General features: G+C 36.2%; 3 protein-coding genes and 1 pseudogene across 4 annotated transcripts; all 4 read right to left on the minus strand.

The window, feature by feature from the left end:
* Positions 1–616: 616 nt before the first annotated feature.
* Positions 617–3286, minus strand: LOC143532268 (uncharacterized). The gene is made up of 5 exons (XM_077027360.1): positions 3162–3286; positions 2280–3083; positions 1573–2112; positions 1096–1218; positions 617–996 (listed from the first exon to the last, which is right to left on the minus strand). Exons 2-5 carry the CDS (start codon positions 2518–2520, stop codon positions 806–808), a joined length of 1095 nt encoding a protein of 364 aa, XP_076883475.1. The 5' UTR covers positions 2521–3083; positions 3162–3286; the 3' UTR covers positions 617–805.
* Positions 3287–5018: 1732 nt separating this feature from the next.
* LOC143532289 (uncharacterized) lies at positions 5019–10298 on the minus strand. Its single transcript, XM_077027377.1, has 5 exons — positions 10203–10298; positions 8579–8830; positions 7712–7855; positions 6567–7277; positions 5019–5652 (listed from the first exon to the last, which is right to left on the minus strand). The coding sequence occupies exons 1-5, from the start codon at positions 10296–10298 to the stop codon at positions 5305–5307; spliced, it is 1551 nt and encodes a 516-aa protein (XP_076883492.1). The 3' UTR covers positions 5019–5304.
* A 2398-nt stretch (positions 10299–12696) lies between these two features.
* Positions 12697–14573, minus strand: LOC143532253 (pentatricopeptide repeat-containing protein At2g17033 pseudogene; annotated as a pseudogene). Its single transcript, XR_013135142.1, has 2 exons — positions 14289–14573; positions 12697–13832 (listed from the first exon to the last, which is right to left on the minus strand). The product of XR_013135142.1 is annotated as a pentatricopeptide repeat-containing protein At2g17033 pseudogene (transcript).
* Positions 14574–15848: 1275 nt separating this feature from the next.
* LOC143532269 (mechanosensitive ion channel protein 6-like) lies at positions 15849–19424 on the minus strand. Its single transcript, XM_077027361.1, has 5 exons — positions 17706–19424; positions 17406–17529; positions 17019–17312; positions 16719–16921; positions 15849–16374 (listed from the first exon to the last, which is right to left on the minus strand). The coding sequence occupies exons 1-5, from the start codon at positions 19232–19234 to the stop codon at positions 16086–16088; spliced, it is 2439 nt and encodes an 812-aa protein (XP_076883476.1). The 5' UTR covers positions 19235–19424; the 3' UTR covers positions 15849–16085.
* Positions 19425–19788: the final 364 nt, after the last annotated feature.

The following is a 19788-nucleotide window of genomic DNA, read 5'->3' on the forward strand; positions in this document are numbered from 1 at the left end:
GTCTAGAGGTAACATGAGCTTCTTCACTTCCTGTATAATTCAACTGAGTTATAATTTATGCAACTAGAGAGCAAAGTGAACAGCATGAGGTCTTATATTTTAATTGTGACATACATTATGCCATATAAGCTCTCGTTGTAGTTGCAGTGCTGCACCGGTAGTACGACCAAGTACAAATGTAGGTGCTAATCTTCCGGTTAAGTGCACAAGATTATTCCCAGAAGAATCCGTAATTCCTCTATAGGACTCAATTATGTGGTAGATAAGGTTGTATACTTTTTCTGAACGGTTTATTACTGCTAACTGGACAATGTTATTCCCTTCTTCATCCTTGCAGTTGATGGTAGACGGTGACCTGAAGAGAATCTCATCAACAACCTCGTAAGTATCTTGGTGTACAGCTTCAATAATTGATCTACCGTAATCTGTATTTGATCTGCCCATCTGTGTACATATCAAGCTCAGAAGCTTCCTAGCTTCTTTGTACTCTTTTTTCTTCTCTATATTCTTGACTGGGGCACTGCAATATAATTAAGGTAAACACAGTGATTGATTCAAGTTTCCATCCTTAGATTAATATGTAATCGCTTACCTGTAAGTACAAAAACCTTCCACAAAAGGAAATACAACACAGAGATGGGTAAATGGAGCATCAGAATAAGGAGACAAATCAACTCATATATTAGATAAAGTGTGGTTATTGGGACTGCGCAAAAAAAACCCCAAATTTGTAACTAGTGTCACACGTATATCTATATATAGTACCGATCAATTCAATCGGGTATTCACCATCTATTTTCATTGTTCAACTCTGTAACAACATGAAAAAACCATACTCACCAAGTAATATCACGGAAGTTCTCCCTAACAAGCTATAACACATGTCATTACAGATTTTCATTACGCGTGAAATGTCATCAGCACATTTATCCAAAAACTTCAAGTGAAATAGCAGCGAACCTCTCACAACTGTTTTCTCAAGGACATTGTTGAAAGCTGCAAGAAAGACATAGTAGTATTAGTGGAATAAATGAGTTCAAATTAACGTATCTATTGGGTTCGTGGCATTTTAAAAAAATGAAGTTAGAGAAATACATGGATAGATAATAGACTCCGTGAAGCCAAGATCCGTTGGGAAACTGATAGTTACTGCTTTCAATATGATACCATATTTCATAGCAACTTCGGGGAATTTATTGAGCATTTTTCCTGCTAAATCTGCAAGAATTAACATGAGAATATTTTAAACTGTTCCAACTTCTAATCACATAAATAACTAGGACTAAGAGTGGTGATTCTGTATATAAAATAATCAGATTTTCATTTAACTTATTCATTGCAACCGGCCAGCTTATAAGTTGATCGCAACCTGTTTAAACCATTAACAAACTGTGTAGAGCCCATCAATCCTGTGACTCGTGTATATAATTTAACTAATTGGGTTTTATTCAAGTGTGTGCATGTTAGGATTGATGTCTTCGACATAACTAAATACATTATGGGTCGTGTTCAGGTTTATCAATTCAATCACTCATCCTGACACAATCGCCACCCCTAGTATCACCTACTCACCATATTGTTTCGTGTATATAGTAGGATAGATAGCATTTTGTTGATAGTTCTCTGGATAACCGCTTAAATCAGAAGATAGTAGAGATTTATACAAATATGCAGATACATTGATCTTCGAATTGGTAAAAGCGCAACCCGCAGGTGACCGTCCGTCATGGTCTAGAATCAGCAACAATTGTTTCCTCTTGTTAACCAAAAGTTGCGCTGCGTGTTCATTACCAACCATTCCAGCAATGTGTAAGGCTGTTCGACCCTTAATATTTTTCTTTTCAATATCTTCTCCATCTTTTAAAAGCTCCAACAGCTTTTCAACAAAGTAGTTGTGGCCCATTTGAACTGCTAAGTGAAGGATTGTGTTGCCATTTGCGGTGATAGCCTCTGTGGCTGCACTTTTATGGACTTTCAAGATGGATTTTGCTTTCAACCAACACCCTTCTACAGCGGCTTCATACAACTCTTTCTTAAGTCTGTTGCTGTCTGTGCTTTCCATTTCTGGAACGTCACTAACGGATTCTATCCCGAATGTAAATCCTACTGAATCTGTTGAAGCATTTCATTTCAGTATTTGAGACATGAAGTCCAAAAATAAAATAAAATGGCGTACTAGCATTTCTACTATGGGAAATCAAATATGTGGCAGTTTATACATACATACATACATACATACATACATACATACATACATACATGCATGCATGCATACATACCCACTATTGGTGATCCTATATTGGTTTCTGGTGAATTATACTTTGATTCTAGTCGACTCCATAAAAGTTGAACCGAACTGTAACATGTGAAGGTCTCGAGCAGTTGGTCGTTCATAGTACCTAAAATCCAGCCTAAGACAAGGCTGTCATATTTTTTAGTCATATGCCCACCATCCCGTGTATGCCGAGCTTTAACCTCAAGGATGTGAGCCAACTCCTGACTATGTAAGAGGCACGTCATCTGTTTCTTCCAGATACCATAGTTGTTGTGACCAGAAAGCTTGACTGAAACAAAGTTGGACACGTTAACATTTGATACCTGAATATATTTCAGGTCTTCTCTTAGTGCAGAAACATCACCTGCACTTCATTTCAGTATTTCAGGAAAGATATAAATTCAAAAGCTGAGTTACTGTTCACTCACATATCTACTACTGGAAATCAAATCAAATACTTGCTAGTTAATAATGAGCGTACCTTCTCTATAGATGGATTCTAGTTTCCTCCATATAGATTGTGCCGAAGGGTATTCAACGAAATGCTTGACCAGTTGTTCATCCATAGTAGTGCAAATCCAACCTTCGACAAGTATGTCGTACTGCGAAATCATGTGGACACCCTTATTCTCCGGAAAAGGATACTCGGCATTAATGATGTGAAGCAACTCCTTACTCTCTATGAGGCTAAGCATCTGAGCCTTCCAGATATAATAGTTGCTGTGGCCAGAAAGCTTCAATGAAACAAAGTCGGAGACGATAACACTTAATGCCAATATATGTGCGCTGAAAATATGCAATGAATCGCCTACATTTCATTTCAATATTAAGAAAAGGAAATGAATTCAAAAGTCATAAAGTCGACCCTGCCAAATTAAGTTAGTACCTTCTTCTGTATCGCTTATTAGCCGATTAAAGGTTGATTCTAATTTCATCCATACCTCTTGGGTCGTACCCAAGTCTCGGACATCCTTGAGCACGGATTCCTCATCCGGCTCAAGAGTATCCAAAATCCAACCTTTGACAAGTTTGTCATATTTAGAAATCATGCGGGCGCCCTTATCCTCTGGAAAAGGATGTTCAGAATCAATGATGTGAAGCAACTCCTGACTCTTTATAAGGCAAAGCATCTGGGCCTTCCAGATTTTATAGTTTCTGTGTCCAGAAAGCTTCACTGAAACAAAGTTGGAGACCTTAACCGCAGATACTACCTCATACTTGAAGTTTGCTATTTTCGCAGAAACCTCCGATGAACCAGCCATCTCCGTTGGATTGTTTCACTTATGCAAGCGACTGCAATAAATACAAGAAGATTAGAGAACTAAAGAGATGATGTGTTCTATATTCATAAGAAATTCGCTCCTCTGTCCTCAGCTCTTAATGCACTCCAAGTATTTTGTTAGCTCACTTCAAATCCTTGCACTCAGTTAAAGTATAGGGAACATAAAATATGGAATATGATACTTTGGTTGTAAGGTTGAAATTAAAAGAAAAAAGGAGCTAACTTTAATCAGTTTTCTTCTTCAAGAGTTACATCAAATGATACTGATATTGATAGAAATTAAAGGAAAAAAAAATATTAATGTGGTATTTTATTTCTTGTTAGGCTGGTCGCTTTGGGGCGGGGTTGGGTTGGTTTTTGAACTCCTTAAGAACCAATAGACCCAATTAACCATATTAATTTGAATTGCATATTAATACCGTCCCTTAATACAAATTCTCGAACTCCCAACTGATGTCTGAATCACAAAAAACTTTTCCACAATTGACCTTTTTGTCAACGTTGACTTTTTTTGTAGTTAACTGTATTATAGTCAGTATTGACTTTTTAACTATCAGTTACTATTTGCTTGCTGGCAGCTTAAGATCATTCTTGGTATACCCTATACACAATGCCAAAATCAGTCTATTGAAACCATAGTCTCCCACCATTGATTCATCACCTTCACCACCCACACTACCACCATTGAAACTTTTTCCAAATCTCACGAAGGAAATAAAAGCATGATGAAACATTACGGAGGAGATGGTTTTCGAGGAAACAGTTTTGGCTTGAAATCTCATGGGTCAGACGGATTTGGCTTGAATGCTCACGGGTGGGGTCAGACATATAACACGTGGCAATATTAGTGGCTAGCGAAAACTCAGGGCACGAACCCAAATGTCATGGCTTCGTGAGTTTTCAATGGCTCATTATAGGATTTTTCAATTTCTTTGGCCTAAATTAGAAATCTCTCCTTATTTGTCATATTTTAAGAATTTTCCCTTTTCTTAACATTCCAATATTAGGTTGAGTGATTTTTTTCATACAAAATGGGATGGTAGGAGTAGGATGTTTTTTTTGCTATTAGCCAATGACTCTAGTTCCTTATGGCCAGCATATTCAGACAATTAGCCACCAACCCACTTCAGCACGCCCAAGCGCAGTTGTCAGCCGAATTAAATAGCTTTCTTCAACCTTATTTGCCCTGCTCCAGCCGTACCGATTAAAACCTAGCCACAGCCATAGATCAAACAAACAACCCCAAAATCCCCAAGTACTGTGCATTTGATCATTAGCCATACAAAACCTTCAAGCTCTATTACTCTCGCCAATTGTCTCTTGCCTCCACTCAACAAAACCAGGTCCTTAAAGATGTCAAAGACCAGATATATTTACTTTGAGCTCTTTTAAGTCACCCTAACTTCAAATTTGGAATTTATAGTTAGTTATTCAGAAAATGAGATGCAAAATAACATAACTAAAAGTGTATCAAACCGAAGCAAAACCCTATAAATTACGAGAAACACAATCACTGTTATTTAAGCTCTATAAGTTTCTTCACTTGCTATATACATCTGAGGCATGTCTTATTATTATGCATTCCTTCAAAATCTTTTCTTCTTCTTCATCGCACCATCTTGTATCACTGAGTCGCGACTCATTCGCGTTGCAAGAAGCTGTGGCACGATGTCAAACAAAACACAAATTGCAAACAACACCATCACCCGACATATTTTCACAATGATCTCAAACCGAACCACCTTTGTCATTGCTCATCATCACGAAAATCATCACGCGAATCGCCATATTCCTCGTTGCGTGCACTGTCAAAAAGATCAGAATTATCCTCATGTGGTGGATCTTCAATAACTTCATCCTCGTTGATAAAATCAGAATTATCATCTTCATCCAATTCCTCATCATCATCATCGTCGCCGTCGTCATCATCGTCGTCGTCGTCATCATCATACTCATCTTCATCATCAAATTCATCATCCATGCTGTCGTCACTTTGGTTGCTGGAAGTATCATCATTGTACTCATTGGAGTAATACTCATCATCGGATTCGGAATCAAAGTAAGGAAAGAAACGAAAACGACGAGGCTCGAAAACCTTGCACAGAAAAATAATAGCAATACATTAGAACAAAATGATGATTCAATACTGGTAGTTTATTCAGAAATAATTGATTTGGATTAATATTTTATCTTAGCATATCTCAAGCTCAACCTCGGTTCACTTCGAACCTTACATTCAAAGCTTGTGAAAAAATTAAAGCTTGATTTCGGCTCATTTATTGTTTATTAACTATTTTATTATATACATATTAAATTACTTTTATATATATTCATGATTATAATTTTATTTTTCATATACAAGGGTATTTTGTTCAATTCATAAAAATTTTAACTGAAAAAGCAGATGGTGTTAGCCATTTGAACTGAAATCGCAAGAACGGAAACCACGGTGACGGTAATGATTAAAAAATAAGATCATTGCGCCTCAGTATCGAGGTTTTTAAATATAATTTGTACGCTAAAATGGCCAAAGCACAAGGACGAAATGCGAACTTAACCATATATACTTTTTGGTAATTTTTGGTAATTTTATCAAAGTTATATATAACATTTTCATTGTGTAATATAAATTACATACATAAAAATTATTATATTTATAGATATAATGGGCTCGTTTAGCTTGTGAGCATAGCCAAGTTTCGTACATGAAGCTCAGGCATATGCTCAAGCTCTGCTTCTTTTAAGCTTGGCTCGATTAAAACTTTTAGCGAGCCGATTTTGAGTAGCACATGAGCGGCTCGACTCATTTACACCCCCACCAACAGGTCAAAGAAGTCAAATTCAAAAACTTGGCTAAAAGTGAAATAGAGCAAGCCAGCCAAAGCATTTAAACGGACCAACCCCCTAAATTAATTTGTAAAAATCAATTATCATTTAAAAAAAACATAATTAAATTTATACTTTCTATACACTATGGCTTTTAATAATATAGAAAATTAGGAGCCATACCTTATCAATCCTTGCAGGCAGAGTTGCTTTCTGCACCGCAGTGGGCGTCCAAATCTTTATATCGCTTTCAAGCCCACTACTCGCAAGCGTAGTCATATGCGGGTGCGATTCAATACAATTAACCACTTTCTTATCCGCTTCCATCACACGAATAAGCTCGGAATCACTTTTCCTCCAAATAAACATCCGCCCACAATCGGACCCGCTCGCAACATACTCACACTTCGGTCCGAAAAAATTAACCCCCTTCACTGTCATACAGTTTCTATGTCCCTTATACACTTTAACCCCACCTTCATTATCAGCTTCCATCTCGGTATCCGACCCCGTTAAAGGATTATCCAATATTGCATTCACATCGCTCCCCAAACCCGTGCCTTTTGAGAAGAGATAAATGGATTCTTCACAATAAGATACTGCAAGTTCGCTTTGATCCGAGAATGCCAATCCGGTTATCCCTAAATTATCGTCACCAATTAGATGCTTAGGGCAATAATAATCGGCTGGTTTACCAAGTGAAGATGAACTGTTTGGTTTATATTGACGGATGTCGTATAGTCTAGTGAACTCGTCTGAGCCGGCAATTACAAACAAATTAGGGTTGTTTGGATCGATAGCTATGGAGTTTAGGTTAACGACTCCTACATAAGTTCTCTCGGGAAGGGGTTGGCAACTAAATAGTTCTGTAGCCATTCCGGTCCTTAGATCAAACTGTGAAATAGGGCATTAAACACAATATATCATGTAGTGTTAGGATAAAAAACAAATCACTTTCAACGTGAAAAGGTTCGAAGTGAAGGTAAAGTCCAGGCGGTGGTGATTTCATAAGTACTCTGATTAGAGTAATTACGCTACAACAAATTTCAAGTAGAGGAATAATAAATTGTTTGCAAGTATCGTAATTATTATTACTCTAGTTCATGTTGTTGTAGAGTAATTATTTTGTTGTGGAATAATAATAATTACTCTACATCAAAATGAACTAAACTAACAATAACTACGCTACTTGTAAAGTGTAGCGTAATTATCATTACTCTACTTGTATTTTGTTGTAGCGTAATGACTCATTTCAAAGTAATTATGAAATTTGTATGTGATCCTAACCCATATCATGTAACTATGCACAAAAATGGATGATAACTTACATGTTGGACTAATCCATCTTCACCACAAGTAAAAAAGATGTGTTGACTTCCAGGTTGAATTGCTAGTTTATGAGCTCTTCCTTGATGTTTTGCAAGTAGTTTTGTCTCTACTTGTCCACATTCTGGAATTATAGCATGTCTTACCTAAAATGAAAAATAACTTCAAAACATATGAACAGCCAAATAAGCTTTATGTACAAACTGAAGCTGCATATCTCTCATCTTTTGTACATTAAATTCTTGGTTTTAAAATGTGTGCATTAGGAGCACATTAGGAGCACATAATGCATAATGCACGATGAGCTGACCAGATCCCATCAAGTGGAGTCATGCGCTGCAATTCCATGATGCAAGAACGATGTGCTCTAGCGTGATGCGATCTGATGCGACCATTTTCTCAGTTAAAGTGAGTTACTGCATATGTTACTTGTACCTTATGCATAGACTACTTGTACACACAGACTTAAATACATATTTTTGGTTATACATAAAACTTCTTTGGTGGTTAAAAGTTAACAAGTTGGAAGCATACCTTTTCTCAAATTTATTTATTTTAGTCTCTTATATCGCGCATTGGCATTGGCTTTTGGGATCAAAAACGCATTGAATCGCAACACTTTCTAAAACCAAGTAAAGCATTAATAACTTATTAGCCCTTTAGTTGTTTCTACATATCAGTCTTCTACAAACCCTAATTTTGACCAATTTTGACCCACATGTGATGAGGCCCAGATTGCTTCCCGCCTCTAATTAAACCCAAGAATCCATGATTGGTCTTGAACTCATAATGTAAGCATTTAAACTGACTTATAATTTGCATCTGGTATAAGTTTTAACTTAGTATTAACCAAGAAACCAAAACAATACCTGTCCATCAGCAGCACAAGTAACAATGCTTCTATCATCAGTGTCAGGCATGATCTTTGCTTGAAAGATATTGTTACAGTGGCCTGAATGAAAGGAGAGTTTAACATTTCCAGTTTCCCAATCCCAAAGTATAACTTTTCTGTCATCTGAACCCGACACTAAAATGTCTCCAGCTGGATTGAAGCTGATAGTGTTCACACATCCTTTGTGTTTATTTAGCTTCTTCAAAAGTTCAAATCTCAGGACTAGATCCTACTAACACAAAAACAAAACATTTCAGGAACAGTCAATAAAAGCAGACATTGTAATGCAAAGAAATAAGTCAAATAACAGTTTTCCACTATCTGTCCTGTCTCAATCCTTTTATGTAACAATGTCAAATTCCGAATTCTTATTCCAAAAGCAATTAAAGTAAAACATAAGAACAGTGTGATGATTGAAAGAAAACACCCAGAATTTTCTGTCAATAGCTGTAAGAATAAAATGTTTCCTAAGAAAGTAGTTCAAAAACCTAACAATTGTATGCCACAATTAATTCGATCCACTATTATTGATCCAGAAATTGAAGATACATTACAAGATGATGAGATATTGGTGACTCTTAACAAAATGTTTCAAAGCTGCATCAGTTAGACATAAAAAGCCCTAACAAAATTTGAATAAATGAACAATGATACATACAACAGGAGAAAATGTTGAATGGTTTTGAGTTCAGCAAATCAAAAGATGACCATTAGGTTCTAAGGTGAGCACATTTGTTCTACAACACAAAAATTAATTATGTTATCTCTAGAGAGAATGAATTCTTAAATCACCCTGTTTTCCTCAATTTGTAAAAAAAAGGGTATGTCCACCGAGTTTTTGATAAAATGCCTGAGTCAGACCCAACTACTGGTCTGCTGGTTAATAACTCAAATTATAGACAAGACTAAAGATCCTAAAGGAACTCTTTTGAAGGACACTGATGATAAAATAGTGAAACCTGTTGAGATAATCAAAACGGAATCAGCCTTCTCCTAATGCAACAGACATAGAAAAGGGCGATAAGAAATCTAAAGAAGAAAACAATGGTGCATTTGTTGGACAAATAGAAATCCAAATTATCGAAGTTGTTCAAAATGCAGCCAAAGAACATGTCATCTAAATATGTAATGGCAACTCTTTTGAAAGAAATCCATGCTTGCTACAAACTATAAATTTCGACTCACTGCTTGATGAAAAAAACATAGAGCAATCACTACATCTAAATGAACTATAAGGATAAATAATAATAAAAAAAACCTATCAGAGAGTCATTTTGTAGGGCAGTTATTTGATTCCAACATTGGCTCAGTTTCTAGTGGTTCTTACTTATATGTCAATTATAATAATGAAGGAACTAACAGTGAGATTAAAAGCACATAAGAGATTGTTTATTATTATTAGGTCAGTTAGGTTAACTAGAATGCCTATATTATGATCTTAAGCAATGAATGAGATAATTTATCATGTGGACTTGTATCTATTACCTCTTATTGCATTCATGAATATAACCCTAACATATACACAAGAAGAATAAAGCATTTATCTATATGTATGTATATATGTATGTATGTAAACAATAATAATAATAATCCATACATACCTCGGAAGCGGCAAGGCGGTTGGCAAACTTCCGAGTTGAAATCCGGCCGACTTCACGGCGGCAAATATCGGCAACCGCCGTTCTTTTCTTCGTCATCCTGCTTGTTTGTTAATCAAAATGGATGAATTAGGTATGGAATGAATGTAAATGAACCCTAAGGAATCAATCGATATACATGGATGACCAATTCGAGTGATGGAAAATAATACCTAGAAGAAGCAGATGGAATCATGAAACCCTTGTTTGTTTGCAGGAGTTATTGTCAATTTGATTATTATTATTATTATTATTATTATTAACAATAATCAAGTGGGTCATTTATTTGGGTTGGCCTTTCGTTGTGCCTCAAATACCAGAATAAGAATTAACTTTCTATTTCGGGAAGGAAGTCACTCACTAAAATAGTAAAATACCATATTTTATGACGACAAGCATTTACATAGAATTTTATTATTATTATTATTAAAAACTACATATAATGACATCAATAGTATCGGCAAGTACTATAAAAGAAGACATTAAACGTCTCTCTTTCTTATGGGTCAAGAATAGAGGTAAAACGTATAGTTTAGATTGGGAGACTTGGTGTGCATTCTCGCTTTAATGTTACATAATTGTGTGTTTATATAGTTTGGTGAGTTTTTTCCTTTTTGTTTTGGTATGTGTAATCTCGGAGATAGCTACTTGCTAGTAGCTACTCTCCTTACATTAATGAAATTTGGCCGTTCAAAAAAATATATATAATGACATCAATATTATTAGTCAGCTCTAGAGTTCAATCAGGATCGGCCCAACCATTTTGAAGGCTCAATACAAAACAAAATTCTCGGGCCTCATTTTATATATTCCCTATTTTTTAACCACCTAATTAGTATATTCGATTTCAATTTAACTCTAGTATATGTTGGTATTAAAATGTCGGCATTAAAATGAAAATTTATAGCTCTCTGTGCCCTCACCAATTCTTGATTATTAGAAATTGTATATAATATGTCTGTGTAAAATTATAACTATTATATGGAGCCATGTTTGTTAGTGGAACATTTTATTACTCAAATAAACTGGACAAGAAGCGAGGCAAGAAAAGAATAAAAAACAAGAAAAAAATAGAGAAAACAAGACTCGAACCTTAGTCAAAAATTATTAATTGACCAACAAAGGCCTTTACTACTCCGACAAAACCTAACATTTGGGCCACAGTTTAACATATATACGAAAACTAACTATGAAAATTATGAGGCCTTACTTCTTAACACTAACGGGCCGGCCTTGAGTTCAATCAATGTCATTTTCACATTTTAGTTCAGAAAAATAATTAAGATATATAAAATACGCACAAGAATCGATAACCAGGTAATCTTTCCACTTCTTTCGTATTTTTATTTAAAAAATGGAATCACGTTCTCGTGAAATTTCACCTTGTTGTTTTAAAAGTAACATAACATGATGTTTGGTGGACGATTGATGATTTAGAGTGATTAAGGGAGATAAAAGATGAGTTGCTAAAGACCACGGATGGTTTTATTGCCCCAAGGCCCAATCCAAAACATTAAAACCATCTTGCTGAATACAAAGTATATTTATGAACACCAAACCGTTTTATATAATAATATAATAATAAAAAGTTAGACCATCCGTAGTCCAGCGTTTCCAGATGCGTTTTGGTGTATAACGCCGGGGCACACCGCCCCCCCCACCGTTTTGGGTGTTTTATTTTTTCCGGCGTTTTGTATAAAACGCAAGAAATGGCACCAATTTCAAAGTTGTAACTGTTGGAAGGATTTATGGAGGAGGAGGAGGAGGAGGAGGTGGTGGTGTAGCCATTGACGGTGGCCGGAGATGATTTGACAGTGGTGGTGGTGGTGACCGGTAAGGGTTTTGTTGGGTGGTGGTGATGTTGTGGTTGGATGTTGACGGCGAGTTGATGTTTTCCGACGAATTTTCCGCGATGGATGGAAGGGATGGACGTTGGATGGTAGGGATGGATTGTTTTTTTGGTTTATTTAAAGTAATATTTATTTAATAAATATTCTTATTTGATTATTTTAATAAAAAACAAAAAAAATTAATAGTGATTGGACGCCACGTGGCGCATAACGTCTGGGGGTGGAGAGTTATGACTACACCCTGTTTTTGTAAAAAATCATAAATCTGGCTGGGCGCCACGTGACGCATAATGCCTGGGGGTGGAGAGTTATGACTACTCATGGTCTTAGAGCGTTACTTGCCGTGCATTGCAACAGATCGATGTTGACTGGGTCAAGTGATGCACATTCGATGTATGAACATATAAGCCTATATACTTTTTGTAATGGTTAGCGACTAGTCAGTTGCTCCTTTGCCTTTTTGAATACAATACCGCCTTCCAAAAGCAAAAGATAGTTGAACAACGGTTAAAGTTAGTCTGGCAGAATAATCATACAACTTACAACAGTCACTAATAAACATGCCTATTGAAGTGATTGGGTCTGCTGCAATGCCTATACAGAGTTGATTCTTACTGAAGCACAAGGTAAGTTAGTAGTTTGCAAATAAAATGAGGATTTGATTAAATTATGAGGAAATTTCATTGAGCCAATTCATAAGAACTTATCCATGGGCAACAAAACACCCAACATTCCTTCTGTCAATCTTCAAGGGGCTCTTCATTTGCAACATCATCTCTTTAACCAATCCTTTAACAGGCGACTCGCCTCTAACAACACTGTGTTTCCCTATGCCGCACACGACTACAACATTATCTGGAATCATGTGATTCTTTGTTGCATACGTCACACGAAGATAATCAAACCATTGTAATAGAATCAAGTATGCAGACCCCAAATGCATCCCGTGTAAGTCAAGCTTAAGTTCTGAAGAAGTCAACTCCACTGACTCAGCCAAAACCGATGGCTCAATCAATTATTGAATCAAAGTAGATTCATCATGGTTTAAGTTTTGAAGCAGTGCTTTTAACTAGGTGGGTTTGATCCCTTTTGGTTGGTCTAAGGTTGACATTAATGTATGACAATGATTCAAAACCGAATTATATGTTCTAACCGAAAATGGGATTTTGGAGTTCTTCATTCTTTTAAGCCATAACAACATTTCCATGAGCTTATTATGAGATCCTAATGAAGAAAGAACCATATTTGAGCAAACCACATCTAACTCAAAACCTTCATCCTCCATCAAACCTATAACTCTCTTCATATCTTCAAACAACCCTAATCTTCCATACGCATAACTCAATGATCGATACTCAAACACAAACGGTCTAATCCCATTATTCTTCATGTCTACTATCAAACTCTCTGCTTCACGAGGCATATTAATCACAGATAAACTACCGATTAACGATTCATAAGATCGTTTCTTAATGTAAACTGATGATGAATGTGAATGAAGTCGCTTGATGCATTCATATGCATCAAATATCCCTTGCTTTGATTGGTGCTTTGAATGTGAATCCATTAGGTTACAGTAAAAGTTACAAAGGTCTCGTTCTCGTGTTAATAATTTTGTTTCCGCTTCTGAAACTAGGGTCTGTGCTTCATCAAATCTTTGATGTTTGTCTAGTGAAGCAATAACATCGGCTGTCAGTTTAGCATTCCAATTAAACCATGATGTTCTACTAATTTCCATGTATAACTGCAAGCATATACAGCATTTTCAGACCTAAATCGTATGATGAATGATGTTCATGATTATACAATCCTGTAATTGCACATGTTCTCCTAGGTTTTATTAACTTAAATTTTGCAAAACAAAAACAAAATTTAGTTATTTGCAGATGATGCTTAAATCATGTGAATTATAAAAAGCTCGCGAGCTACTCGAGATCGGATAAATAAAAAGATCTAAACAAAGTAACGAAACGGAGCATATCATGCTCGAGCCGATCCCGAGTCTCAAATAAAGCTTGTTATTGAGCCTGAGCTCGAGCCTTCTACGGGAAGCTCATTGTGGTTCGAATAAGAAATTAAAAAAAATCACAATACACAGCCGAGTTTGGCTCATTTAAGGTTTTTCTGAAAACATTCAACAATAACTAAACATGTATATAAATTAATTAATAAATAATAAACGAGCCGAGACGGTTGTTACCGGGAATGCTAGAGGAGAGAGGCGAGAGAAAGAGGTATTATTATTATTATTATTATTATAATTGGGAGAGACGAGGTGAGAAATGGCATCGAGAGCTACGGATTTGGAGTTTGAAGCTACGAATTTCCGAATTAGCCTAGCGGTTGTGGCCGGATCGTCGGTGGTGGTGGTAGTAGCGACTGATGTCAGAAACCTCTGCCCTTGTTTACTCAGTGATGCAGTAATAGTGTTGTCACGGTGGTGAATGTACGGCGGAAGCGCGAGTCGTAGACCGCCGCCGGCCATAACGCGATTTTGCAGATTATTAATGTTTATCCACACCCACACCACTGATTATTCATTTATATTCGGGCAAATACCATAAAATATAAAACCGAACATACTTTCTGATTTACTTACAAGAAGAATGAAAAAATAAATTTAACAACTTTGGCGATAACAAATTTTTTATGGTGTTTGTTTGCCATTTATATTTTTAGTTGATTTATTTAGGAATGACAAAACTTGAATGAAAACGTGGAGTGGAGGCTTAATACGTATGATTTTTTTTTATAAATAATGGGCAGACTTAAATTTTTTATGAAAGCGGGTAAATTTACACTATTGAGGTGGTAAAAAGGGGGTGGGAAAAACCCTAGGCCACCATAAAGCTTCGTCCTTGTTCATCCGGTGCCGGTTAGCTCCGCAACACCACTATCATTTCAACACCAGACTCCGGGTTGTAATTTCGGTTTGGTCAAACCGAATGGAATTGGAGTTAGTGAAAGTGTATTTGGTTTGTGTATTCATTCGGCTTCCACCTCGTATGAAATCGGTTTAGCCATTGGGTTTGCATATTAATTAAGGGTGATTTGATGGAAGAATAAAACAATATCTAACGCCAATTATTTTGAGAGATTTGATGGAAGAATAAAACAATATCTAATGCCAATTATAGTATGTTTATGTTTGAGGTAAATCGTAAACGTTAACTTACCTCATGATGATGTGACCCAAAAGCAAAGCAATATGAGAAGAAAAATAGGGAGAAATATGTGTGTAATGGACTGATATACAATAGGGTGTATATAGGAAATGGAAACTTGTGAACAAAGTATAATTTAGTTTAGGTGTTGATTTTTCTAATTTCGTCATCCATGGGATTTGATCCTTTTAGCCTTATCAAACACCTTGATACATCACTATGCCAAATATTGTTTGGTTTATTTTAGTATATGATAACCACGATAATATATATTTTTCACAAATATACATAACCATTTATTTAGCTTAGTTAACTATGTTATTTATGACTTGTATCCTAGTGAGATCAAGGTGTAGTAACTATGTTCTTCCTTCAATTGGTTGAGACTTGAGAGTTATACTATGAAGACCATTGGTTGGATTTATGAGTAAATTTAAAACGAACATGGCCTGTCTAATTGATCAAACTAATTAAAATGCAAATGGAATCTTTAGGTGTTAATCACATTTTTTAGAGAGATTGCAAAAAGTACGAGAAGGTAGAAACAATTGATCAAAGAGTTGGTAAACAAGTGATCTACACTAAGTCCATGAAGGCACAATTAACCATTTCATCTTATAACTTATATAAACCTCAACCTGATCATCTGCAAATCCTCAAAGCCTCCGGTCCTTTCTCATGTTTTTGTGGAACATGATGGGGCCCGGGCATTGATGTCAAAACTTGTTTTACGAGTGGAATGCGTTACATCCTCGACCTCATGAGTTGATCGAATGCATGAGCACATGTTGCATGCTATTGGCGATGTAGGTCTATGGTTCCCGTTTGCTAACTCAGTTAGGACCACCCCATGTGGAAGGAACACGAGCGGGAGTAACAGCCATAGGCATGCTCCGGATGTTGATATCAAGTGGATACGTTCGGTATTCGATGTCTAGTTCTTTAAAGATTCGATTCATCTCCTCAATAACCTTGCCTCTCCTCGTTAATCTTTCGGTTATATCTTGATGGTTCATTTTGTGTTGCACCCAAACCGATAGCTTTTGCGTATTTAGATCATACATGTCCATTGGTAACACGATGGGGCCCGGGTACCAGTGATCCTTATTGCTCTCAACAAAGCTACATAGCATTGATAACACAATTAGTTCGACCAAATGCATAAGAGTTCATGACCTCTTGACCTAGTGGGATCATGCGTTTATCTCAACTAAAGTAGTACGGGTTCGAGTCCCATAAAATGGGCATTATGTGGATTTTAGGAGCAATACAGGGTTTATGTTTGCCGTTAAAAAAAATAAATTATAATTTAAATTTTAATGTATATAAGTTATTAATAAAAATGAAATCACTAGAGAAAAAAAAATAATGTGAAACAACCCATATTGAATGCTAACTGTTTTATAAACTTATTGATCATCCGTCTAACTGAATATTGATAAATTAGGTAAAATGTGAATTCATACCTGAGGATTCGTTGTTTAATAAGAGCGAGCTTGTCTGCTGGGGTGTTGACATGAATTAAAAAGTTGATTGTATCTGTCATATCTGGACTACGATAATAGTTGCCAATAGACCTTGTCGCAAGAGTACTATTAGGAAAATAAATTTTTTGATTGTCTCCTCTAAGAAAAATCGTGTTCATGATATTCATCTCTTCAACAATCATCTGAAATGGAAGTTAAATATTAAGAGTTTATATGTAAAATATACAGACAGTCCTAAAATAGAATAATAAATATATTCATTTCTTCAAATCCAGATACCTGAACTCCATCAATCTCACAACGATCCCCGACATCAAAAGGGTGAATCACAAACAAGAAGATGATGGACTCGAATATGGTCTTGCAAGTATTCCCGAATATAAACGCCACCACAACAAATTGAGAGCTAATAAGAACTAGAACTTTTGTAGTCGCGATGTTTAGGATCACAAGGCAAATGGCTATTATGACGAGTGCAACTAACACATTCACCATCCGATGTAGTTTGTTGACCGCGGTTTTTGTATCGTTTAGTGTCAAAGCTAGTGCTTTTCGTTCTCGGAAAACACTAACCTGTAATAATCAAATTAAACTTAGTGATATATCCTTCTAAATTAGTAAAGTTTCACAAATATTATACTTGTTCTTAAGATTTTGTTCTCTTACCACCCAATTCTTCAAGGAATGCTTCCCTATTCGTTCATCATCGGGTGATGCTACTATCAAAGACATGGTTTTCACAGCTTCATCTTCTCTCAAAAACCTCATTAAATCATCCATATAAATGAACCTGAAAATGAAAAACAAAATTTAATTTCCATACTTTATTTCTAAGCATGTTCTTGTAAGAATATGCAATTTGCTACACCTATAGCGAACTCAAGGAAACCTGACAAGGTTTTTTTGAGTTCGCTGGTGTGGCAAATGAACCCCATTCTGACTTCTTTTCATAGTGAACTAACTTACTTGGAACGGCGTCTCACAACATTCATGAATATGTTCCTCGCTGCACGTTTCGCTTCAATCTCACTTCGGATTTCCGTCCCAGGTTCATCATAGTATGTACCTTGCAAGTGCTCATCCAAAGTTGTCAGTGATCCGTGGCGAATAATCTTCATCAACCTCTTCATATTCCATGCCGAAACATTCTCATGATTCAACCTATGCAAATGATCAATCGTTATCCCTTGATCTTTCCCGTCGTGTTTCTTCGAACACCCCAAATTCCTATGCACCCTTCCACTTGCGATTCGCGCACTACCCCTTCCTTTAAACGAATGACCACCCATTTCTGAAACTTTAGACAAACTCTTCTCTAACATTTGAAGATTATGAATCTCTACCAATTGATTATTATGAATCTCCACCAATGGCGGCCCAGATAACGTCTCGATTACATACTGGTTAAACAATGCATCTTGGATCCGATCAAAGAACTTGTTCACATGAAATGATGATGCAAGAACTTTAACTATAAGAGTCTTGATCAACCACAATGTGGTTGCAATCAACATGCAAACCATGAACTTGTTGATCACCTCCAAAAGTGGGATATGAAGGGCTTCAACTGTTTCATTAAATATGGAATTCCAAGCAATTAACACCCAACATAACCATATACAATTCTGGACAGGTGTTCTAACTCCATACACAAAATATAGAAGTCTTTTCCTCAAAAGGAAGTTCCTTTCGATGAAGAACACCGCGATCCTGACGCACCAACCGGAAACCAACCTCCCACATATCAAAACCAGGATCAAAAGCTCCCATTGCCACATGAACAAACCCCGAAAAGATCGTTGTTTCCAATTTGGAAATCTCATAGTGCAAGCCACAGATGTTAGGATTAAAATAAGACTTATCCATTGAATAACAGTTATGCAATCAATCTTATTGTTCTTCAAATCACCAGGGTTATCATCATCAAACAAAGATTCGTCCTCATCGTCGTTTTCCAGCCGCCCGGAGCCACGTGCCATCCCACCCTGGGGAGGCGTGTAGCCCCCAGGTCTATGGTAAGGGCTCGAATATGGAACCTCCGGAGGATCACTCAATCTTGATTGTTGAGTTTTAGTTCTTACCAAACTTGATCTCCTTTGAAACGACGTGCATTTCAAAACCTCCCCGGAGGCTTCATTATCCGGAACATAGCTTAAGTTACTTGCAAGTCGTCTGCTTAAATTACTTGGAACTCGTCTTTGACGTTGTTGATTGAGTAACCGGTGTTCATCTTCATAGTTTTCGTCATCCTCGGACGAGGACTCCTTACCATCATCGTTTTCAAAAGATTGTTTTGAATCAGACGCCACGTTATTATCAATTACGCCTCTAACTGGACTCTCAGAAGCCATATCCGAGAAACTGAATCCTTGGTGAGTAAGGGTGGGATCGTTCTCGGGTTCCTTATCCTTGTCATTACCATCAATCTTGACGATGACATCCTGTTGTTCGTGTGGTTCTGATGATTTCTTCAATGGGGAAGGATTATGATCCATTAATGTAGAACCTTAATAATCACTTGGAAGACAATTCGAAAGAGAATTGTTTGGAGTTTATAAACAATCTGATTATTGATTGTATGAACAGAAATGTTGGTTCCAAATGATTAGAACGGACAAATCCAGAGCAATATATATATTTCTGCTAATAAATTATTACATGAAATATACATTCATACAATTAATTGATATTGCTCTGGATTCAACCATTCTGGGAATGGTTTTTACATCAAAATTTGGATTTGGCTTTAGTTTTATCTAAGATATAGAATGATGATTCAAAGATTTGGGAAAACCAGAATTTTTATTTGGAAGTGGTTGTTATAAACCACTGGTTAAGCATTATCTCCGATTGTCTCGCGATTACAATCAATATATATGTTTATATATACAACATTCAGGAAATTTAATTGAATTATTTTTAACGCATATGTTTGTTGAATCATCTATGTTATATTGTAAGGTATTATATGAATAAGTTTTAAACATAAAAAACAAATTTTAAAAATGACACTAGAGGATTGCAGCAATGACTTAAGGGCATTACAAAT

The sequence above is a fragment of the Bidens hawaiensis genome, unplaced genomic scaffold (genome assembly GCF_021521415.1).
Source record: "Bidens hawaiensis isolate Kalapana, Puna unplaced genomic scaffold, B.hawaiensis_p1.1 tig00009425_1, whole genome shotgun sequence".
NCBI classification, from domain to species: Eukaryota; Viridiplantae; Streptophyta; class Magnoliopsida; order Asterales; family Asteraceae; genus Bidens; species Bidens hawaiensis.